We start from the raw sequence: 15,516 nt of genomic DNA on the forward strand, positions 1-15,516 counted from the left end.
GATAAATGACTTTCCTTATTTGCTAGAGGAGAGCTCTGGTGGCCTAGTGGTAAGGAGCTGCACTGCCTATCCAAAGGCATAGGGTTTGAATCCACCAGCTGCTTGGTGGGAGAAAGATGGGCGCTTTCTTCCTGTGTGATTTACTGCCTCTGAAAACCTGCTGTAACCAGTTCTGACTTGATGGAGCACAACAACAAACAATTTGCTAAAGGATTATCACCCTGACCCCTCATACTGCTAAGATAGTTATAATTTATCTTTTTCCCATGTTTTGAAGAAAACATCATGTAAACGAAGGTGCTCTCGTGGCGCTGGATTTCCGGCATCGGGCTGCGAACACAAAGGTCTGTGGTTCCGACTCTTGAGTCTTCCACGGGAGAAGGCTGAGGCTCGGGCCCGTAATGACAGCCACCTTGGGCTCCATGGGACAGTTCTGCTCTGTCCTGGGCCCCTGTGGGGCTGTTCTCTGTCTTGAGCCCCTGGAGGGCAGTTCTGTTCTATATGGGGACCCCGTGGGGCGGTTCTGTTCTATATGGGGACCCCGTGGGGCAGTTCTGTTCTATATGGGGACCCTGTGGGGTGGTTCTGGTCTGTACAGGGCCCCGTGGGGTGGTTCTGGTCCATACAGGGCCCCCATGGGGCGGTTCTGCTCAGTACTGGGCCTCCGAGTGTCTGGGTTGCTGTGAGTTGAAACAGATTCCATGGCAAGGACTTTGGTTTTCAGTTTTGATCTTTTACAGAGGAGACAATGTCCAATCTTAAATCTTTAACTGACTTCCGACTTCCCTCATTTATGTATGTATATATAAATATATATAAAATATATTAAAATATATATAATTTATATTTAATTTTGGTGTTTTGAACTAGGTTTGTTATACTTTCTGTGTAATATTTTACTTATTTATGAGATATTTGTGAATAGAGAGGACTGGTTAGACCTCAAGCCAGAAATCAGACTAAGAATTGTCAGCCCAGTGGGTGAGAGAGTTAGATCCATGGTGTGAAAGTGAGAACCGGGGAGGGGAGGGGCTGTGGGAGAGGGGACGAGAGGAGGGGCTTCCATGTGCACCGACAGTCTCACTGGGGAACCTGCTTCATCCCCTAGTGCGTGTTGTCCTAAGGAGGAGGACTTGGGGTACATGCAGGAAGGCTGGGTTCACACGAGTCTTACCCAGAGGTGAGTCAGGGAAGCTTGCCGGGCCTCCGTCTTCTCGCCTGTAGAATGGGGATCATCGTGGCTGGGCTGCTGGGATGACAACGTGGGTGAGTGTGCTCTGTAACTTCTTTTTTTTTTTTGCTCTGTAACTTCTAGGAGGCCTCACAGGTGGGAGGATCTGCTGGGGTGCTTAGAGCAAGGAGCGCTTTGTCATTGCTGACACGAGGGGACTCGAGGAAGTGTCAGCTGTGTGCAGTCAGCGTGGTCCAGGTGAAGGATGAGGCTGGGGAAGCCTGCATGCCCTCAGCAGTGATCACTGAGTGGACGGCAGGGCTTCCTGAAGGTGCTGTTGGGACATACTGATGCCTCCTTTGTCCCTAACCTTCCTTTTTATCATCTCCACCAATTGGGGTTTGACACCTGCAGTGGAGTTTTGTTTTGTTTCCAGATGACATTGTAAAAGCTTAAATCAAAACCCTCCAGCTTTCTTGATGGATAATTTATACATCATATAATGCACCAATTTTAAATGTACACTCTAATGACTTTTGGAAAATGTACAGTTGTGCATCCCTGCCACAATCCAACTTTAGGTCATCTCATCACTCCTGAAAGACTTCTACTGCCCACTGGCACTGCCCACGTCCCCCTCTCAGTCCCTGGAGACACCAGTGTGCCTTCTGCATCTGTTGTTTTGCTTTGTCTGGACGTTTCATATAAATGAGATCATGTGGTAAATGGGACCTTGCGATAAAAGGGACCATGTGATAAGTGGCCCTTTGTGACTGGCTTATTCCACAGTTTAATGTTTTGTTTGTTTATTAATTTTAAAGAAAGTTTATAGAGACTTGGGATTTCCAGTTATTCACTGTTGCACTTTTGTCCCTGCTCACCCTCTCCCCCCAATTCGCTTTTCTCCTTGAAGAATAAAAGAAAAACTCTTTCACTGCAATGCAATCCCTCCCCCCAAGTCTACTGCACTGTGCAGCCTTCATTCTGGACTACTGTCATGAAAATAATACCCAACCATATATCCCTTTTAACCAGATCTCTCCCTCATCTGTTGCAATGCAGTATACATCATTCCTCCCCTTCTTCTCTGTCTTCCCTCAACCCCAGTGTCAGTCCTGTTTTACAATAGTGGCACCATGCAATATTTGTCCTTTTGTGACTGAGATATTTCATTCAGCATAATGTCCTCTAGGGTCATCCACTTAGCATAATATTTCGTGAGTTCCTTGTTTTTCATTGCTGCATAGTATTACATTGTGTGAAAATACCAGAGCGTCTCTATCCATTCATTTGTTGATGGGCACTTGGGTTGTTTCCAGCTCTTTGCTATTGCGAACAAAGTCACAATGAACATGGGTGTGCATATATCTGCTAGTTTAATGTGTTTTACCTGGGCCAGTAAGTGACATTATGATAGATTGAGAAAATATTGAAATTGTTAATTTTTCATTTTAACTTGGATCCACAGTCAACACTCCTGGAAGCAGTAGCCAAGTAATCAAAGGACATAATGTACTGAGGGAATCTGCTGTCAAGGGTCCCACCAAAGTGTGAAGGAGCAAGAATAGGAGTGTGGCATCAGGGTTGGGGAGAGACCTTTCAAGAACCTGCCTTATGTAGACGACACATCCTTGCTTGCTGAAAGTGAGGAGGACTTGAAGCACTTGTTGCAGAGGATCACAGAATACAGCCTTCAATATGGGTTGCATCTCAGTGTCAAGGAAACAGAGATTCTTATCACTGGACCGATAGGCAGCATCATGATGGATAAGAGGAGATTGAAACTGTCAACAGCTTCATCTTGCTTGGATTCAAAATTCACACTCTTGACACCAGTAGTCAGGAAATAAGGATATGCATTTCACTGAAAAAATCTGCTATTAGGGACCTCTCTAAGTTATTGAGGAGTAATGATGTCAGTTTGAGGACTAAGGTGCATCTGATTCAGGCTATAGTTTTTCAAATCACTTGCTAGGCATCTGAGAGCTGGACAGTGAATAAGGATGATAGAAGGATTGATGCCTTTGCACTGTGGTGTTGGGGAAGAGCACTAAACATCCCATGGACAGCCAAGAAAATGAATAGGAGAGGGTGCAGCCAGAGTGTTCTTTGGAGGCAAGAATGATGAGACTTTTACTCACATACTTTGGGCATGTTGCTAGGAGGGGCTATTCCTTGGAGAACGATATGATGTTGGGAAGGATGGAGGGTCGGTGAAGGAGAGGGAGACCCTCAACCAGGTGGATTGACACAGTGACTGCTACAGTGGGCTCTTGGGTGTCAGGAAGTGTGAGGATGTACAGGAGAGAACAGGTTCAGATCTTTTGTTCACAGAGTTGTTAATGAGTCATGCCTCCCTCTGTAGCACCTTAAAACAATGGTGCACTAGCTCCAGCCACAGAGTTTTCAGCTGCTTCCTATGTATGTGGAAGTTGGACAGTGAATAAGGATGATAGAAGAAGAATCCATGTCTTTGAATTGTGACATTGGAGAAGAACACTGAATATTCCATGGAGACCAACAGCAGCCAGGAAATTAAAAGACGTATTGTGATGGGAGAGTTTGCTGTTAGGGACCTCTCCAAAGTAATGAAGAGCAGTGGTGTCTCTCTGGAGACTAAGGTGTGCGGTGCTACAGGCTATGGTCTTTGCAATCACTTGTTATGCATCAGAGAGTTGGACAATGACCAAGGAGGACAGAAGGAGAATTGATGCCTTTTAGCTGTGGTGCTGGAGAAGAGTATTGAATGTTCCATGGACTGCTAAGAAATCAAACAGATTCATCCTGGAGAGGGTTAAACCAGGCTGCTCCTTGGAGGCAAGGATTCTGAGGTTCCGTCTAACATACTTTGGACATGTTGTGAGGAGAGACCGGTCCTTAGAGAGGGACATCATGCTTGGGAGGGTGGAGGGACAGCACAGGAGAGGAAGACCCTCTATGAGGTGGATTGATTCAGTGACTGGGGTAATCGGGATAAGTGTGTCGGAGACGGTGCGATTGGCACAGGACAGACCAGAGTTTAAGGCTGTTGTACATAGGGTCGCTATGAGTCGCATGTGACTCGACGGCACATAACAACAACTAAAAGAACAAATAGTCCAGTTTGGAGGAAGCACAACCAAGACTCTTTCGAGTCAAGGATGTGAAGCTTCACCTCACATGCCTTGGGTGTGCTGCCAGGAGGGCTCATTTCTTGGGAGAAGGACTGGGAAATCCTGCTGGGGAAGGGGGAGGGTCAGAGAAGGAGAGGAAGACCCTGAATGAGAAGGGCTGACATAGTGACCGTAAAGGTGGCGTTAAGCACGGCGGAGATGGTGAGCTTGTGCACGCCGCGCCAGGCTCTGATCGGTGGCACACAGCGCTGTTAAGGGCTGGAGCTGGTTCAGTGGTCCCGGACAACAGTGTCGGCATGTGCATCCGCGTCCATTCCTCTCTGACCAGGCGCCGATCCAGCGTGTGCACAGGCCACGCTTTGTTTACCCGTTCTGTAGTGATGGGTGTTTAGATCGCTTTTACTTTTTGACTCTTATATACTCCTGTGGGCATTTGCTTTCACCGAGGAATAAAACTGCTGGGTCATATGATTTATGTGGAACTGAAAATATGCTGTCAAATGACTTCTCGAAGTGGCTGCCCCATGTGTGATTCCCAGAGGCATGGAGTTTTTAAGTAGCTAAGGACGGGAGGATGAGAGTTTGTTCTCCAGCATGATGTCGACACTTCCCTACATGCAGACCTGCCAGCACAGCATCCACCCAGGGAGGACCTCGTGTAGCTTTTTCTCATGAGCTGCATTTAGCCATGGGTGGATTTGTGAGCCTCCCCTCCCCCAGTGGGGCTGGTGTGGCTTGAACAGGGCTCGTCCTGGCTTCTCAGTGAAGAAACATATGGGCTTGGGCAGTGTCAGCAAATGGACTTGTGCAGGCCAGTCCTTGCAGAGAGGATTTAAAATGATTGCTGTTAGGGAGCTCTGGTGGCCTAGTGGCAAGAACCTGCACTGCAGTCCCAGAGGTACACAGTTCAGATCCACCAGATGGAGAAAGAGGGTAATCTCCTGTACCAGTCAGATCTGATTTGACGGCACACACACAAAAAGTAATAAAATGATTGCTGTTTATCCAAACAGCTTCCAGTTCTCTAAGTATCAGACTGTGTGACTAGATTCAGCTGTGTGTGCACGCGCACTTGTGTACATGGGTCTGCCGGGTGCACACATCCAGGTGCACATAGGTGTTGATGCAGGTATGTGTGTGTTTCTGCAGATGTCATGCATTCACGCACATGGTCACATCTGCACATTTCTGCTTGTTTACTTTCCCACAAGCCTGTGGTCATGCCTGTTAATACCCATCACTGCATCAGTACAGACGTGAGGGGATGCTGGCTTAGTGGTGAAGTCCTTGCCGTGGATGCTGGAGACCCAGGTTTGATTCCTGGCCAGGGGCTCTGCTCTCTGGGGAGGCTGGTGTGCTGCCAGGATGCTGAGCAGGTCTCCGTGGAACATCCAGACTGAGAGAGAGTGGGAAGAAAGGCCTGGCAGTCTATGTCTCACGAGCCAGCCAGTGGAAACCCCGTGGCCACTTCCACACTTGATGGTGGGAATGATGCAGTCTAGGGCAACATCCTGGGGGGACACTTGTACTTAGGCCTGCTGACTTGGGGCAGCTACCACATGTGCAGTGACCATAGTAGAGGGGCATGGAGAGGCGAGGCTGGACCCCAGCGTGTTTCTGCTGGAGAACAGGTGGATGCTGGTGACCACATGAACATCAGGGCAGAGAGGGGCTCTGGGAGGCAGAGAGCACTGCTAATGAGGCTTGAGGTTGCAAGACGGATGGTGGAGATCTGGATGGGTGGAGCGGAGGTGGAAGTGTGCTGAAAAGCAGGGCTATCTGATGGATGGCCTTTTCGAGAAGCGGAGTGAATCTGAGGCAAGAGGGCAGGTGGATAGGGGAGGGGGAGGTGGTGGGGAGGGGGCAGGTGTATGTGTGAGGGGAGGTGGGGGGCAGGTGGGCACGTGGATGTGTGAGGAGGTGGGGGGGCAGGTGAATGTTTGAGGGTGAGGTGTGGGGGGCAGGTGGGCAGGTGGATGTGTGAGGCAAGAGACTGGGTCCGTCTGCGCTGTCAGCGAGGAGGATGGGGCATGTCCCGGCTCTTGGCTTCTCTGGGCGTTTCTGGCCCTCTCTTCTGATAGAGCGCCCTCCACTAATGGCATCAGAGCCGTTTCCGATAGGATTTACAGCCCCATCAGGTGCAGGGGGCACTGTGTAAATCGAGCCCCACCAGTTGTGGATTTCCTCTTGACAGTGAGCTGGGGTCATGCAATTCAATCAGGGGTCGCCAGTTATAAATGGAAAACCAGTGGGGTGCAAAACGGATTACCATCAAAACCCATTCAGGTGCAAAACCCGATTTCCAAACCCCTCACCTCTCAAAGTCACCCCCTCCCAGATGTCCACAGTGTCCGGCTGTTGAGTCTGGAAGTCTGCCAGATAAGCGAGCATCAGCAGACGTGCCTGCGGGAGCCAGCAGGGGCTGAGTGGCCGTGCAATAACAGTCCTGGCAGAGCGTGTAAACGTGGTGGGTGATGTGGACTGCACGGAGGTGGTGTGGGGCCTCGACGGCTGCCGTCTCACACAGAAGTGTGCATCTTTGAGTCCCAGGCAGGGCTCTTAAAGCTCAGACCTCTGGGCCCCACTTCCAAAAGGATAGTTGAGTAGGTGGGGGATGGGGTGTGAAAAGTTGTATTTCTAGCACATTCCTTGGGGATGCCGCCTGGTTCAGGGGGCAGCGTGTTACATGCTGCTGTCACTGCCGATTTTGGAATGATCCTAGACGGGTCAGTGTCCTTTGATTTCACGTCCACTCACTCACTGTCCTGAAGATGCCCTAGCCCTGCGGTGGAGGAAGGCCTTTCCTTGGTGGGTGCACACAGAAGGGGCTCCCCAGACCACCTGCCTCACCTCCATCTCTGTGAATGTCCTGAGCTGCCTTAACATAGTAGCCCAGAGTGAGTGACTTAACACGTCAGAAGTGTATGGTCTGACCGGATTGCTGGTCAGAGTGTGAGATCAAGGTATCAGTGGCCTCCAGGGGCAGATGCTTCCAGCCTCCCTCAGCTTCTGGGGCCCAGCACTCCTGAGCTCTTTGCATCGTCTTCTCCTGTCTGTCTTCCTGCAGTGTCTCTTCTCCTATATGATAAGGATGTACTTAGACGGAGTTAGGGCCCCTCGCCGCCGACGCCTTAACCTGCTGCCACTCTGGGAGCTCTGGTGGCCCCAGTGGTCAGGACTGTGCTGCCAACGTGAAGACCTGTGATTTTCATTCATTTGCTCCAAGGGGAAATGTGGTCAGTCTCCTGTGTGACTTACTACCTCTGATAACCTGCTGGGTGGTTTGCTATGGGTCAGTTTCAAATTGATGGCACACAACAACAATAACAACCACCACCACCACTGCCATCCCGACTCCCAGTGACCCCTAGTCAGACTTCAGAGAAGATAGCTCATCATTTTCCTACAGAGAAGCTGGTAACTTTGAACCTCCAACCAACAGTGTGTAGCACACCAGAGCCCTGGTAGCATAATGTGTAATGTGACAGACTGCTAAGCCAAAGTTTGGTGGTTCAAACCTACTAGCTACTCTGTGAGAGAAAGACTGTCTCCTCTTGTAAAGATTGGCAGCCTTGGAAATCAATGCAGAGTCCCCCAAAGTCCGACTTGGCTCCATTACAGTGGGCCCACCCCCCACCTTATTAAGTGCTCACTGCATTACAGACCCCACTTCCAAGCAAGGCCACAGTCAAAGGTACAGGTGCTTAGGGCTTCAAGTAGCTTTTGAAGGCACGCAGTTCGTCTGATGTCACCCGTGTAGTCAGGGTCCTGGTTCGCTCAACTCTATCACGCTACAGAATTGGGCCAGGCCAAAGAGACTAGAGGAGGGGGCAGTGCCCAAGTGCCAAAGCAGCAGAGGGTACAGCAAGGTCAGGGTTCTCTGGGAAAGCAGACTTCAGTACCCCAGATGTTAAAGTGCAGGCCAAGAGCATAGTGTTGGGCGAGGCCCTGTGGGAGCACTAGGCTGAGACAGAAGGTGGGGAAGAGAAGTGAAGGTTTATTAGAGTAGACCCATGCTTAAGAGGGGAGGACCTATGCTCGCCAGAAAACAAGCAGTGGAGGTGAAGGCGTGTAGAGGTGGGTGTGTGGAGGTGAGGGCGTGTGGAAGTGAGGGCATGTGGAGGTGAAGACATGTGGAGGTGAAGACATGTGGAGGTGAGGGCGCGTGGCGGTGAAAACGTGTGGCGGTGAAGACGCGTGGCGATGAGGGCACGTGGAGGTTGGTGTGTGGAGGTGAAGGCATGTGGAGGTGAGGGCGCATGGCGGTGAGGGTGTGTGGAGGTGAGGGCGCGTGGAGGTGGAGGTGAGGGCACGTGGTGAGGGCGCGTGGAGGTGAGGGCACGTGGTGGTGAGGGCACGTGGTGGTGAGGGCACGTGGAGGTGAGGGCGCGTGGAGGTGAGGGCGCGTGGAGGTTGGTGTGTGGAGGTGAAGGCATGTGGAGGTGAAGGTTTGTGGAGGTGAGGGTGTACACAAACCTTCCTCTTCTGGACATGCGGTGGGGCTGGGGCTGGGTCAACAAGACTAGGCCAGGAAGAGTTGTAAGTGCTTCTTATTCTGTCCACGGCCTTTGATGTCATACTCCTGAAGCACTAATTCTATGCTTGTCAGTATCTACATCCTGGTTCAATTGCTCCTTTTCCCCAGACATAAACTTTTACCTCCTCTGTCTCGCTGGTTCGAATCCTAGCACTAACACTTTTTTCTCACCTTTCTGCAGGAGAGATTGAGCGCTGCACCTACATCAAGTACCACTACTCCTCCGCCACCATCCCCAGAAACCTCACCTTCAACATCACCAAGACCATCCGCCAGGACGAGTGGCATGCCTTGCGTAAGTACAGCCTGCCTGATCGTTGCTGGTACCATGCCAGTGCCTGTGGACATGGGGGGGCATCTCCTCCAGAACCTGGGGGACAATGTCAATTCAAAGTGCCGGTGCCTGTGGACGTGGGGGGGCATCTCCTCCAGAACCTGGGGGACAATGTCAATTCAAAGTGCCAGTGCCCGTGGACATGGGCTGAGGGGCATCTCCTCCAGGACCAAGGGGCAATGTCAATTCAAAGTGCCGGTGCCTGTGGACATGGGCTGAGGGGCATCTACTCCAGGACCAAGGGGCAATGTCAATTCAAAGTGCCGGTGCCTGTGGACATAGGCTGAGGGGCATATCCTTCAGGGCCTGAGGGACACAGTGTCAGTCCAAAGTGCCACTGCCTGTGGGGCCAGAGCAGACTTGCAAAGCGCCGTGCATTTGAGGACTCAGCTTCTGAAAAACTGAGCAGCTGGGTAGAGCCCTCAATCAGCCGGCTCCGGAGTCAGACGAGGCTGCACCTACCCACTGACCCGCCTCTGGGGGTTTGACACCAGCCTGTCTCTAGGTGGCTTGGAGTACTGTTGTGACAACCTGGGAGTCCCAGGTGTGGTCATTTGTAGGGACGGGACCGCTGGCTGTGATGTACAGGGAACATGGGAGGCTGGCTGAAGAGCAGGACCAGGTCTGTTTACCTGAGTGACAGGTATGGACACGCTCACATGGGATGACTCAGCCGGCAAGGACCATCGGTTAGGGAATGGCTTGGCCTGGGGTCCTGGGAAGCTGAAAGGACATGGGAGGGTGGTTTAACATGTATCACGCAGGGGGCTTCTGCTGTGTGGGTGGGGTTGGAGCTCCCCACCTGTCTGGGGGGTACCCTCTCACTGCACAGGGCCTCCTTCCTTCTGGCACCTTCCAGCCAGCCGCTGCACCCTCTCCCCCCTCCAGTCCCGCAGCTGAGTTCCAGCATTCTGTTTGTCACATTGCAAGGCTAAGGTTCAGCTCAGACTTACATGCAGAATACATTTTTATTGATTTTGTAATTTCCTAATAATCAAGACACCTCCATCAGTCAACTGTGAAGAAGGTGCCTCTTCAGGGCATGGTTCCCGTCCGTCTGTCCCTGTTTGTGGGGATGTCTCTGCTGTGCCGTGGATCTGCCTGGGCGGGTCCACTCCTCAATTGGACTTTTATCAAACAAAGGCAGTATGTGGACAGGAGGGGAGAGAGATAAGCAAAATTAAACAAACCAGCCCCCCAAGTAATGTGCTTCTGAAGAAGAGCTGGGGCTGGGTCTCTGGCGCTGTTGTCATGGGCACAGCTCCTTGTCCGCTCTCCGCAGACGCTGTGCCCGTGGTGAGCAGAGGTGCCGTGGCAGCCCTGCCTTGAGCAAGTCAGTTGGCGTCATTCTTCCATCAGCGTGTGCCCACCTTGTGTCGCCCTTGCAGTGTTTCAGATGTTTCCATCGCTGTTGCTCCCTGGATAGACTACGGGATCCTTGTTGCCAGGTGCCGTCGAGTCCCTTACCCTGTGGACATCACGTCTGACCCCTGTCCTGTCCTGTGCCCTCCTCATCTTGACACTGAGCAGTCACTGGGTCAGTCCATCTCATCGAGGGTCTTCCCCTCTCTCATTGACCTTGTTGAGCATGTTTCTTTTCAAGGACTAGGCTCTCCTCGCAACACGGCCACAGTATGTGAGGCGCGAGATTACAGGAGGGCGGAGATGATGTTTATGTGCACTGGGAAACCAGCACATGTGTGTGACTCACTTTATTCCTGGAGTGACTTTATTGCAGTGGTCAGGGATCATCCTGCAATGTCCCCGAGGTCTTGCTAGTGTCATAGGGTGCTGTCCATGCTAGACAGTGTTGAGGCCTCTCGGCGAGCCGTCTGTACGGTGCAGGTGCTGTGGACGTGGACACAGGCAGAGCCGACGCTGTGGAACCTTCCCCCGTGCCAGCACACAGCACAGCTGAGTGTCCTCCTGGATCCTGGATTGTCATGTGAACTCCTAGCAGCCAGGGTTATGCGTTTCCCGTGGGAGGCAGATAGATGGGACGCCACATCTAGGAGATGTCGGCACAATCACATTGTTTCCCTCAGCGCGTTGGTCCCCTATCGCCACTTAAAAGAAGCCCAAGTGGTTCTTCAGCTCTACGATGCCCACTAGTCCTGGAGGCCACGGAGTCGGCTGAGCCTCATGGTCCATGTCAGACCAGAGCTCAAAGGCAAGGGTTCTCAGGACCAGATCACCAGGGCTTCCAAGCCACCTCTGGGTGGACTCAAACCTTCAACCTTTGAGGTGACAGCTGAGCACTCCTGGGGAAGCCTCTGACTGGGGCTGTGGGGTCGTCACAGGGTTCAGGATCTGAGAAGGTGGATGTGATTGACATGGGAGCAGTATTTCTAGTGACTTGTGTTGGACCAAATGCACTGGATTTCTTTGCCTCAGGCCTGCAGAGAGGGCCACGAGTGGGTGGGTGGGGGGTGGACAGATATACTCACAAAGCAACTAATTAGCAGGCAATGCGATAATTATAATATAGTGTATTTGCTTCAAACAATTGAGAGAGCTGGTGAGCGTTTTCAGCAGGCAGGGGACTCCCTCAGTGCACACTGCACGCCTGCATCTGGGGCGCCTTGCAGAGCTCCGACTGCGGGCACTTGTTGGGTACTTTCGGGTCTGCCCTGAGCCACTGTGACCCTAGTGACAGGGTGGAGTTGTCCCACAGAGGCTCCTGCACTGTAATTATGGGAGCAAATCACCTGGTCTTTTCTCCCATGGAGCGAGAAGTGGTTGGCTGCTAACAGAATGAACAGCGGTTCAAATCTAGCCAGTGGTGAATCCATGGGGCAAGGCCTGGCAGTCAGCCCCCCATTGAGATGATGGCCCAGAAAACCCTGTCACATGGCCCTGTCACATGGGGCCTGGGTGAGTCAGAACGGGCTGTCGGGCGTTGGGAAAACCAGGCCCTCAGTGGTTTATTTCTTGTTGCAGTGGCCATGACCTCTGACGCTGTGAGTAGGATCAAGCGAGGCACTTTATTCTAGACCATGGCCTTATCACTTGCACTTTCTGTCTTGCATTCTTTTGGGGTTTTTCCCTCTTCTGTGGATTATTCAGTCAAAGGAAAGACATTTGTTTGCTCCTGAAACAACTTCCAGCAGGTATCTGGACTTCGCAGGGGTTTGTGGGTAGCTTCTTACTGGTGTGGAGAACAGTGTTTGTCCTAACAGGAAGAGGATAATCAGCTGTGAGCCTGCCCCGTGATTCTGTACCAGGTTCCTGCCACATGTGGAGGGGAGGGCTGTGTCCACATCCCCATCAGGGCGACAGGGTAGCATTCCCTGCCCATTCCCGCCCTTGAAAATATCAGAGTTACGAGACTGTACCATGTGAGGTGTGTGCACAAGTGTGTGTAGGTGTGAACATGTGTATCCTTGTGTGAGCTAACGTGTGTTTGCATGTGTATGCACTTGAGCTTGTACATGTAAGGATGTGTGCATGTGTTACCTGTGTGTGTATGCACATGTTCTCTGGTTCCAGTGCTCAGCTATGTTGCTGGTGTGTGTGTGTGTGTGTGTGTGTGTGTGTGTGTGTGTATTTGAAGTGTGTATGTGGTATGCTGGGAAGCAGGAGTCGAATCCACTTCCTAAACCACATGTCTCTGTAAACTCCATGAACTTGGAGAAACAAACAAAGAGCTGTGGAAAGGCATTAGGTCTTTTGTTCATAGAGTTGCTATGAGTTGATCTCGACTTGATGGCAATCAATGCCAACAACATGGGATACGTATGATGAATTACATGTGCGTGTGATATGCATGTCATTTGTGGTCTGTGGGTATGTGTGGCCCCTCAGGGACACTGCCTGAGCTTATCTCCTGGCCCCCACCCCACCAGAAGCATTGAGCACCGTCCTGAGGGACACGCCCCACATGGCCCTCCAAAGCTCAGGCTGGGTGGGGAGTGAGAGGTGCAGGGAGGGGTTAGCACCAATCTGCTGGAAAGTGGACCCAGAAAGAGAGAAAAAGTAGAGCAGGGAGAGGAGAGGAGGAGGGAGAGGAAGGAGGCAGGGGCAGAGACGGGGACAAAGCAGGACATTTTTTTGTGGGGCTAAACTGCACGTGGGATGAGACACCACACCCCTGACAGACTTGCCTGGACATCCCGCCCCTGTGCTGTCTCTCTCCCTGAACAGTCACCCCACCCTTCGCTCCTGTATTCGAACTGCGATCCTGAAGCCACATTTCATCTGAACATGTATGTCTAGATCTGTGCTGGAAACGGGCTGGGAGCCTGGAGGCATCTTCTTAGCATGTGCAGATTAGAGGTTGTTTGCTTGATGTGGTGAGGGGCCTGGCACGGTCCTGCCTCCCGTGTGTGTGTGTGTGTGTGACACATTCAGTGTTCATAGGTGCCTGTGCTTGGAGAAGCGCTGGAGGGGACGTTAAAAGGTATTCTGCTTTCCACGTTGGGTGGACTATTTCCAGGCGTTAACCAGGCAGGAGCCAACGCTGCTGTTGCTCATTGAATCCTTGGAGCGAGCCGGCTGATGCTGCCGATGTACACTCTCAGGGCCTTCACGCTAAGTCAGCAAGACTTGTTGGAGGGGAGGGAGAAAAAGAACAGTATCTGCTTGCCCTCACGTCACAGATGTGTCGCCTTCTGCCTGCAAGCAACGGCAAGTCTGGGACCAGCCATGTCTCAGGACCAGGCGGGAGCTGTCCCAGGTGCTGAAAAGCTGGCTCCTCAGGTAGAGGATTCTCCCTCTTCCCTCAGCTCCTGAGCAGGCTGGCTGCTGCTGGAGAAAGCAGGGCCTGCGGGTGCTACCAGGCTGGATATGCAGGTGCAGGGGAGGTGGGGGGCAAGCGGCAAGTCTGACGGGCTTTGGGCTCTGGAGCAGCAGCTTCTGAGGATAAAGCAGGCTGTTCCCAATTCTACGAGAAATCAGGAAGTTAGAATAAGAGGTGCTATCAGTATGAGAGAAGTCGTGGAAAGTCAGTGGTTAAGCCCTTGGCCGCTGACAGGTTGGTGGTTCGAATCCACCAGCTGCTCTGAGGGGAGATAATGTGGCAGTCGGCGCCTGTAAAGATTTCTGCCCTAGGAATTTCTCTGTCCTGCAGGGTAACTGTGGACTGGCATTGACTCCACGGTGGTGAGTTTGGTTCATGGTGGGGCTCCAGAGAAGCCCTGCTGTAAGGATGGGACTCACGGGACAGGGACGCTGCTGGGAACGGCACAGGAAGCAGCTGTATCTGCAGCTAAAGCCACCTCCTCCCCCTTCTGCTTTCCTCCCTGTTGGTAATGCGGGATGAAGGCTGTGGACTGACCAACTTGAAGGACGTTTGTGGTCACCATCTGAGAGATGAACAAAACGCATCTGGAGTCCATGCTAAGGGCTCCTTTAGCAGATCCTGGAAGCTGTCCCTGTTCTCCTTGGGCTTGGGGGTGTGCTCTCTGCTTTTCACACTCTTCCGTGCCTTTCTTTGATGTTGGATTCTGTTTGAGCTGGGTGGTCATGGTGGACTGAGGGCCTGTGGTTCTGGGCCTTGGAAACCCTGTGGGCAGTTCTGGTCTTTCCTGCAGGGTTTCTGTGAGATGGAATAAACCTGACAGCAGTGAGATTTTTTTTTTGGGGGGGGGATGTAGTATATTAGTGGTGCAAAAGCATTCTGAAAGACTTTGAAGTATTGGGAGAATTCCCAAAAAGGTGACACAGAGACATGGAGCAAGAACTCACTGTTGGAAAAATGGCACGAGCAGACATGCTCAGTGTGGGGTCCCAACAGACCTCCAGTCTGTGAGAAATGCCGTATCCACAAAGAGCAGTAAAGTGAAATGAGGTCGGCCTGCATTTCTCAGAGAAGCTCCCGATTCTGAAGAGGGATAGATTAACAACCAAACTCCGTAGGGTGTCTGCACGCCTGGCAGCTCCCTGGGGCAGCTCACCCAGTCCTTGTTTGGCACTTTGCTCCGGGGTCTCAGCAGCCTCGCCTCCTAACACCTGCTGATGGGTGTGGAGGTGAGGCTGTGCTGGTGAGTGGGCATGGTGCCTGCTCTGGGCCAGGCAGTGCAGGTGGGCTCTTTGGGATGTACTCCAACAAGGCTGTTTGCTGAGGAGCACCGTGGGGGCCTCTACCTGATGGAGGAGGGGAGCAGGCTGCAGGCAGAGTCTGGACCCTGATGCGAATGGGACAGCCTGAGGGCTCTGATCCCAAGGTGTCCTTTGAGAGCCAAGCTCAGATGCCCAAGCTTTCACTCCCACACAGGAAGGAGATAAGACTGAGCAAGTGGCCTCTGCATCTGAGCCATCCCTGGAGGACTGACCATCCTGAGGGTGGTGGCCATCCCTCGAGGTGGTGGCCATCCCTGGAGGACTGACTATCCTGGAGGACTGACCACCCTGGAGGTGGTGG

The 15,516-nt window shown here is 52.2% G+C and overlaps 1 protein-coding gene across 1 annotated transcript in view; it reads left to right on the top strand.

The window, feature by feature from the left end:
• Window positions 1-15,516, top strand: part of TMEM178B (transmembrane protein 178B) — a 340,748-nt gene that overhangs the window by 109,293 nt on the left and 215,939 nt on the right. Inside the window, exon 2 of the mRNA XM_006887167.1 lies at window positions 9,003-9,116. Coding sequence (XP_006887229.1) covers window positions 9,003-9,116 — 114 coding nt within the window. The remainder of the gene's footprint in view (window positions 1-9,002; window positions 9,117-15,516) is intronic.

This window comes from Elephantulus edwardii, unplaced genomic scaffold (genome assembly GCF_000299155.1).
Source record: "Elephantulus edwardii isolate Elephantulus edwardi_28Jun2011 unplaced genomic scaffold, EleEdw1.0 scaffold00055, whole genome shotgun sequence".
Taxonomy (NCBI): Eukaryota; Metazoa; Chordata; class Mammalia; order Macroscelidea; family Macroscelididae; genus Elephantulus; species Elephantulus edwardii.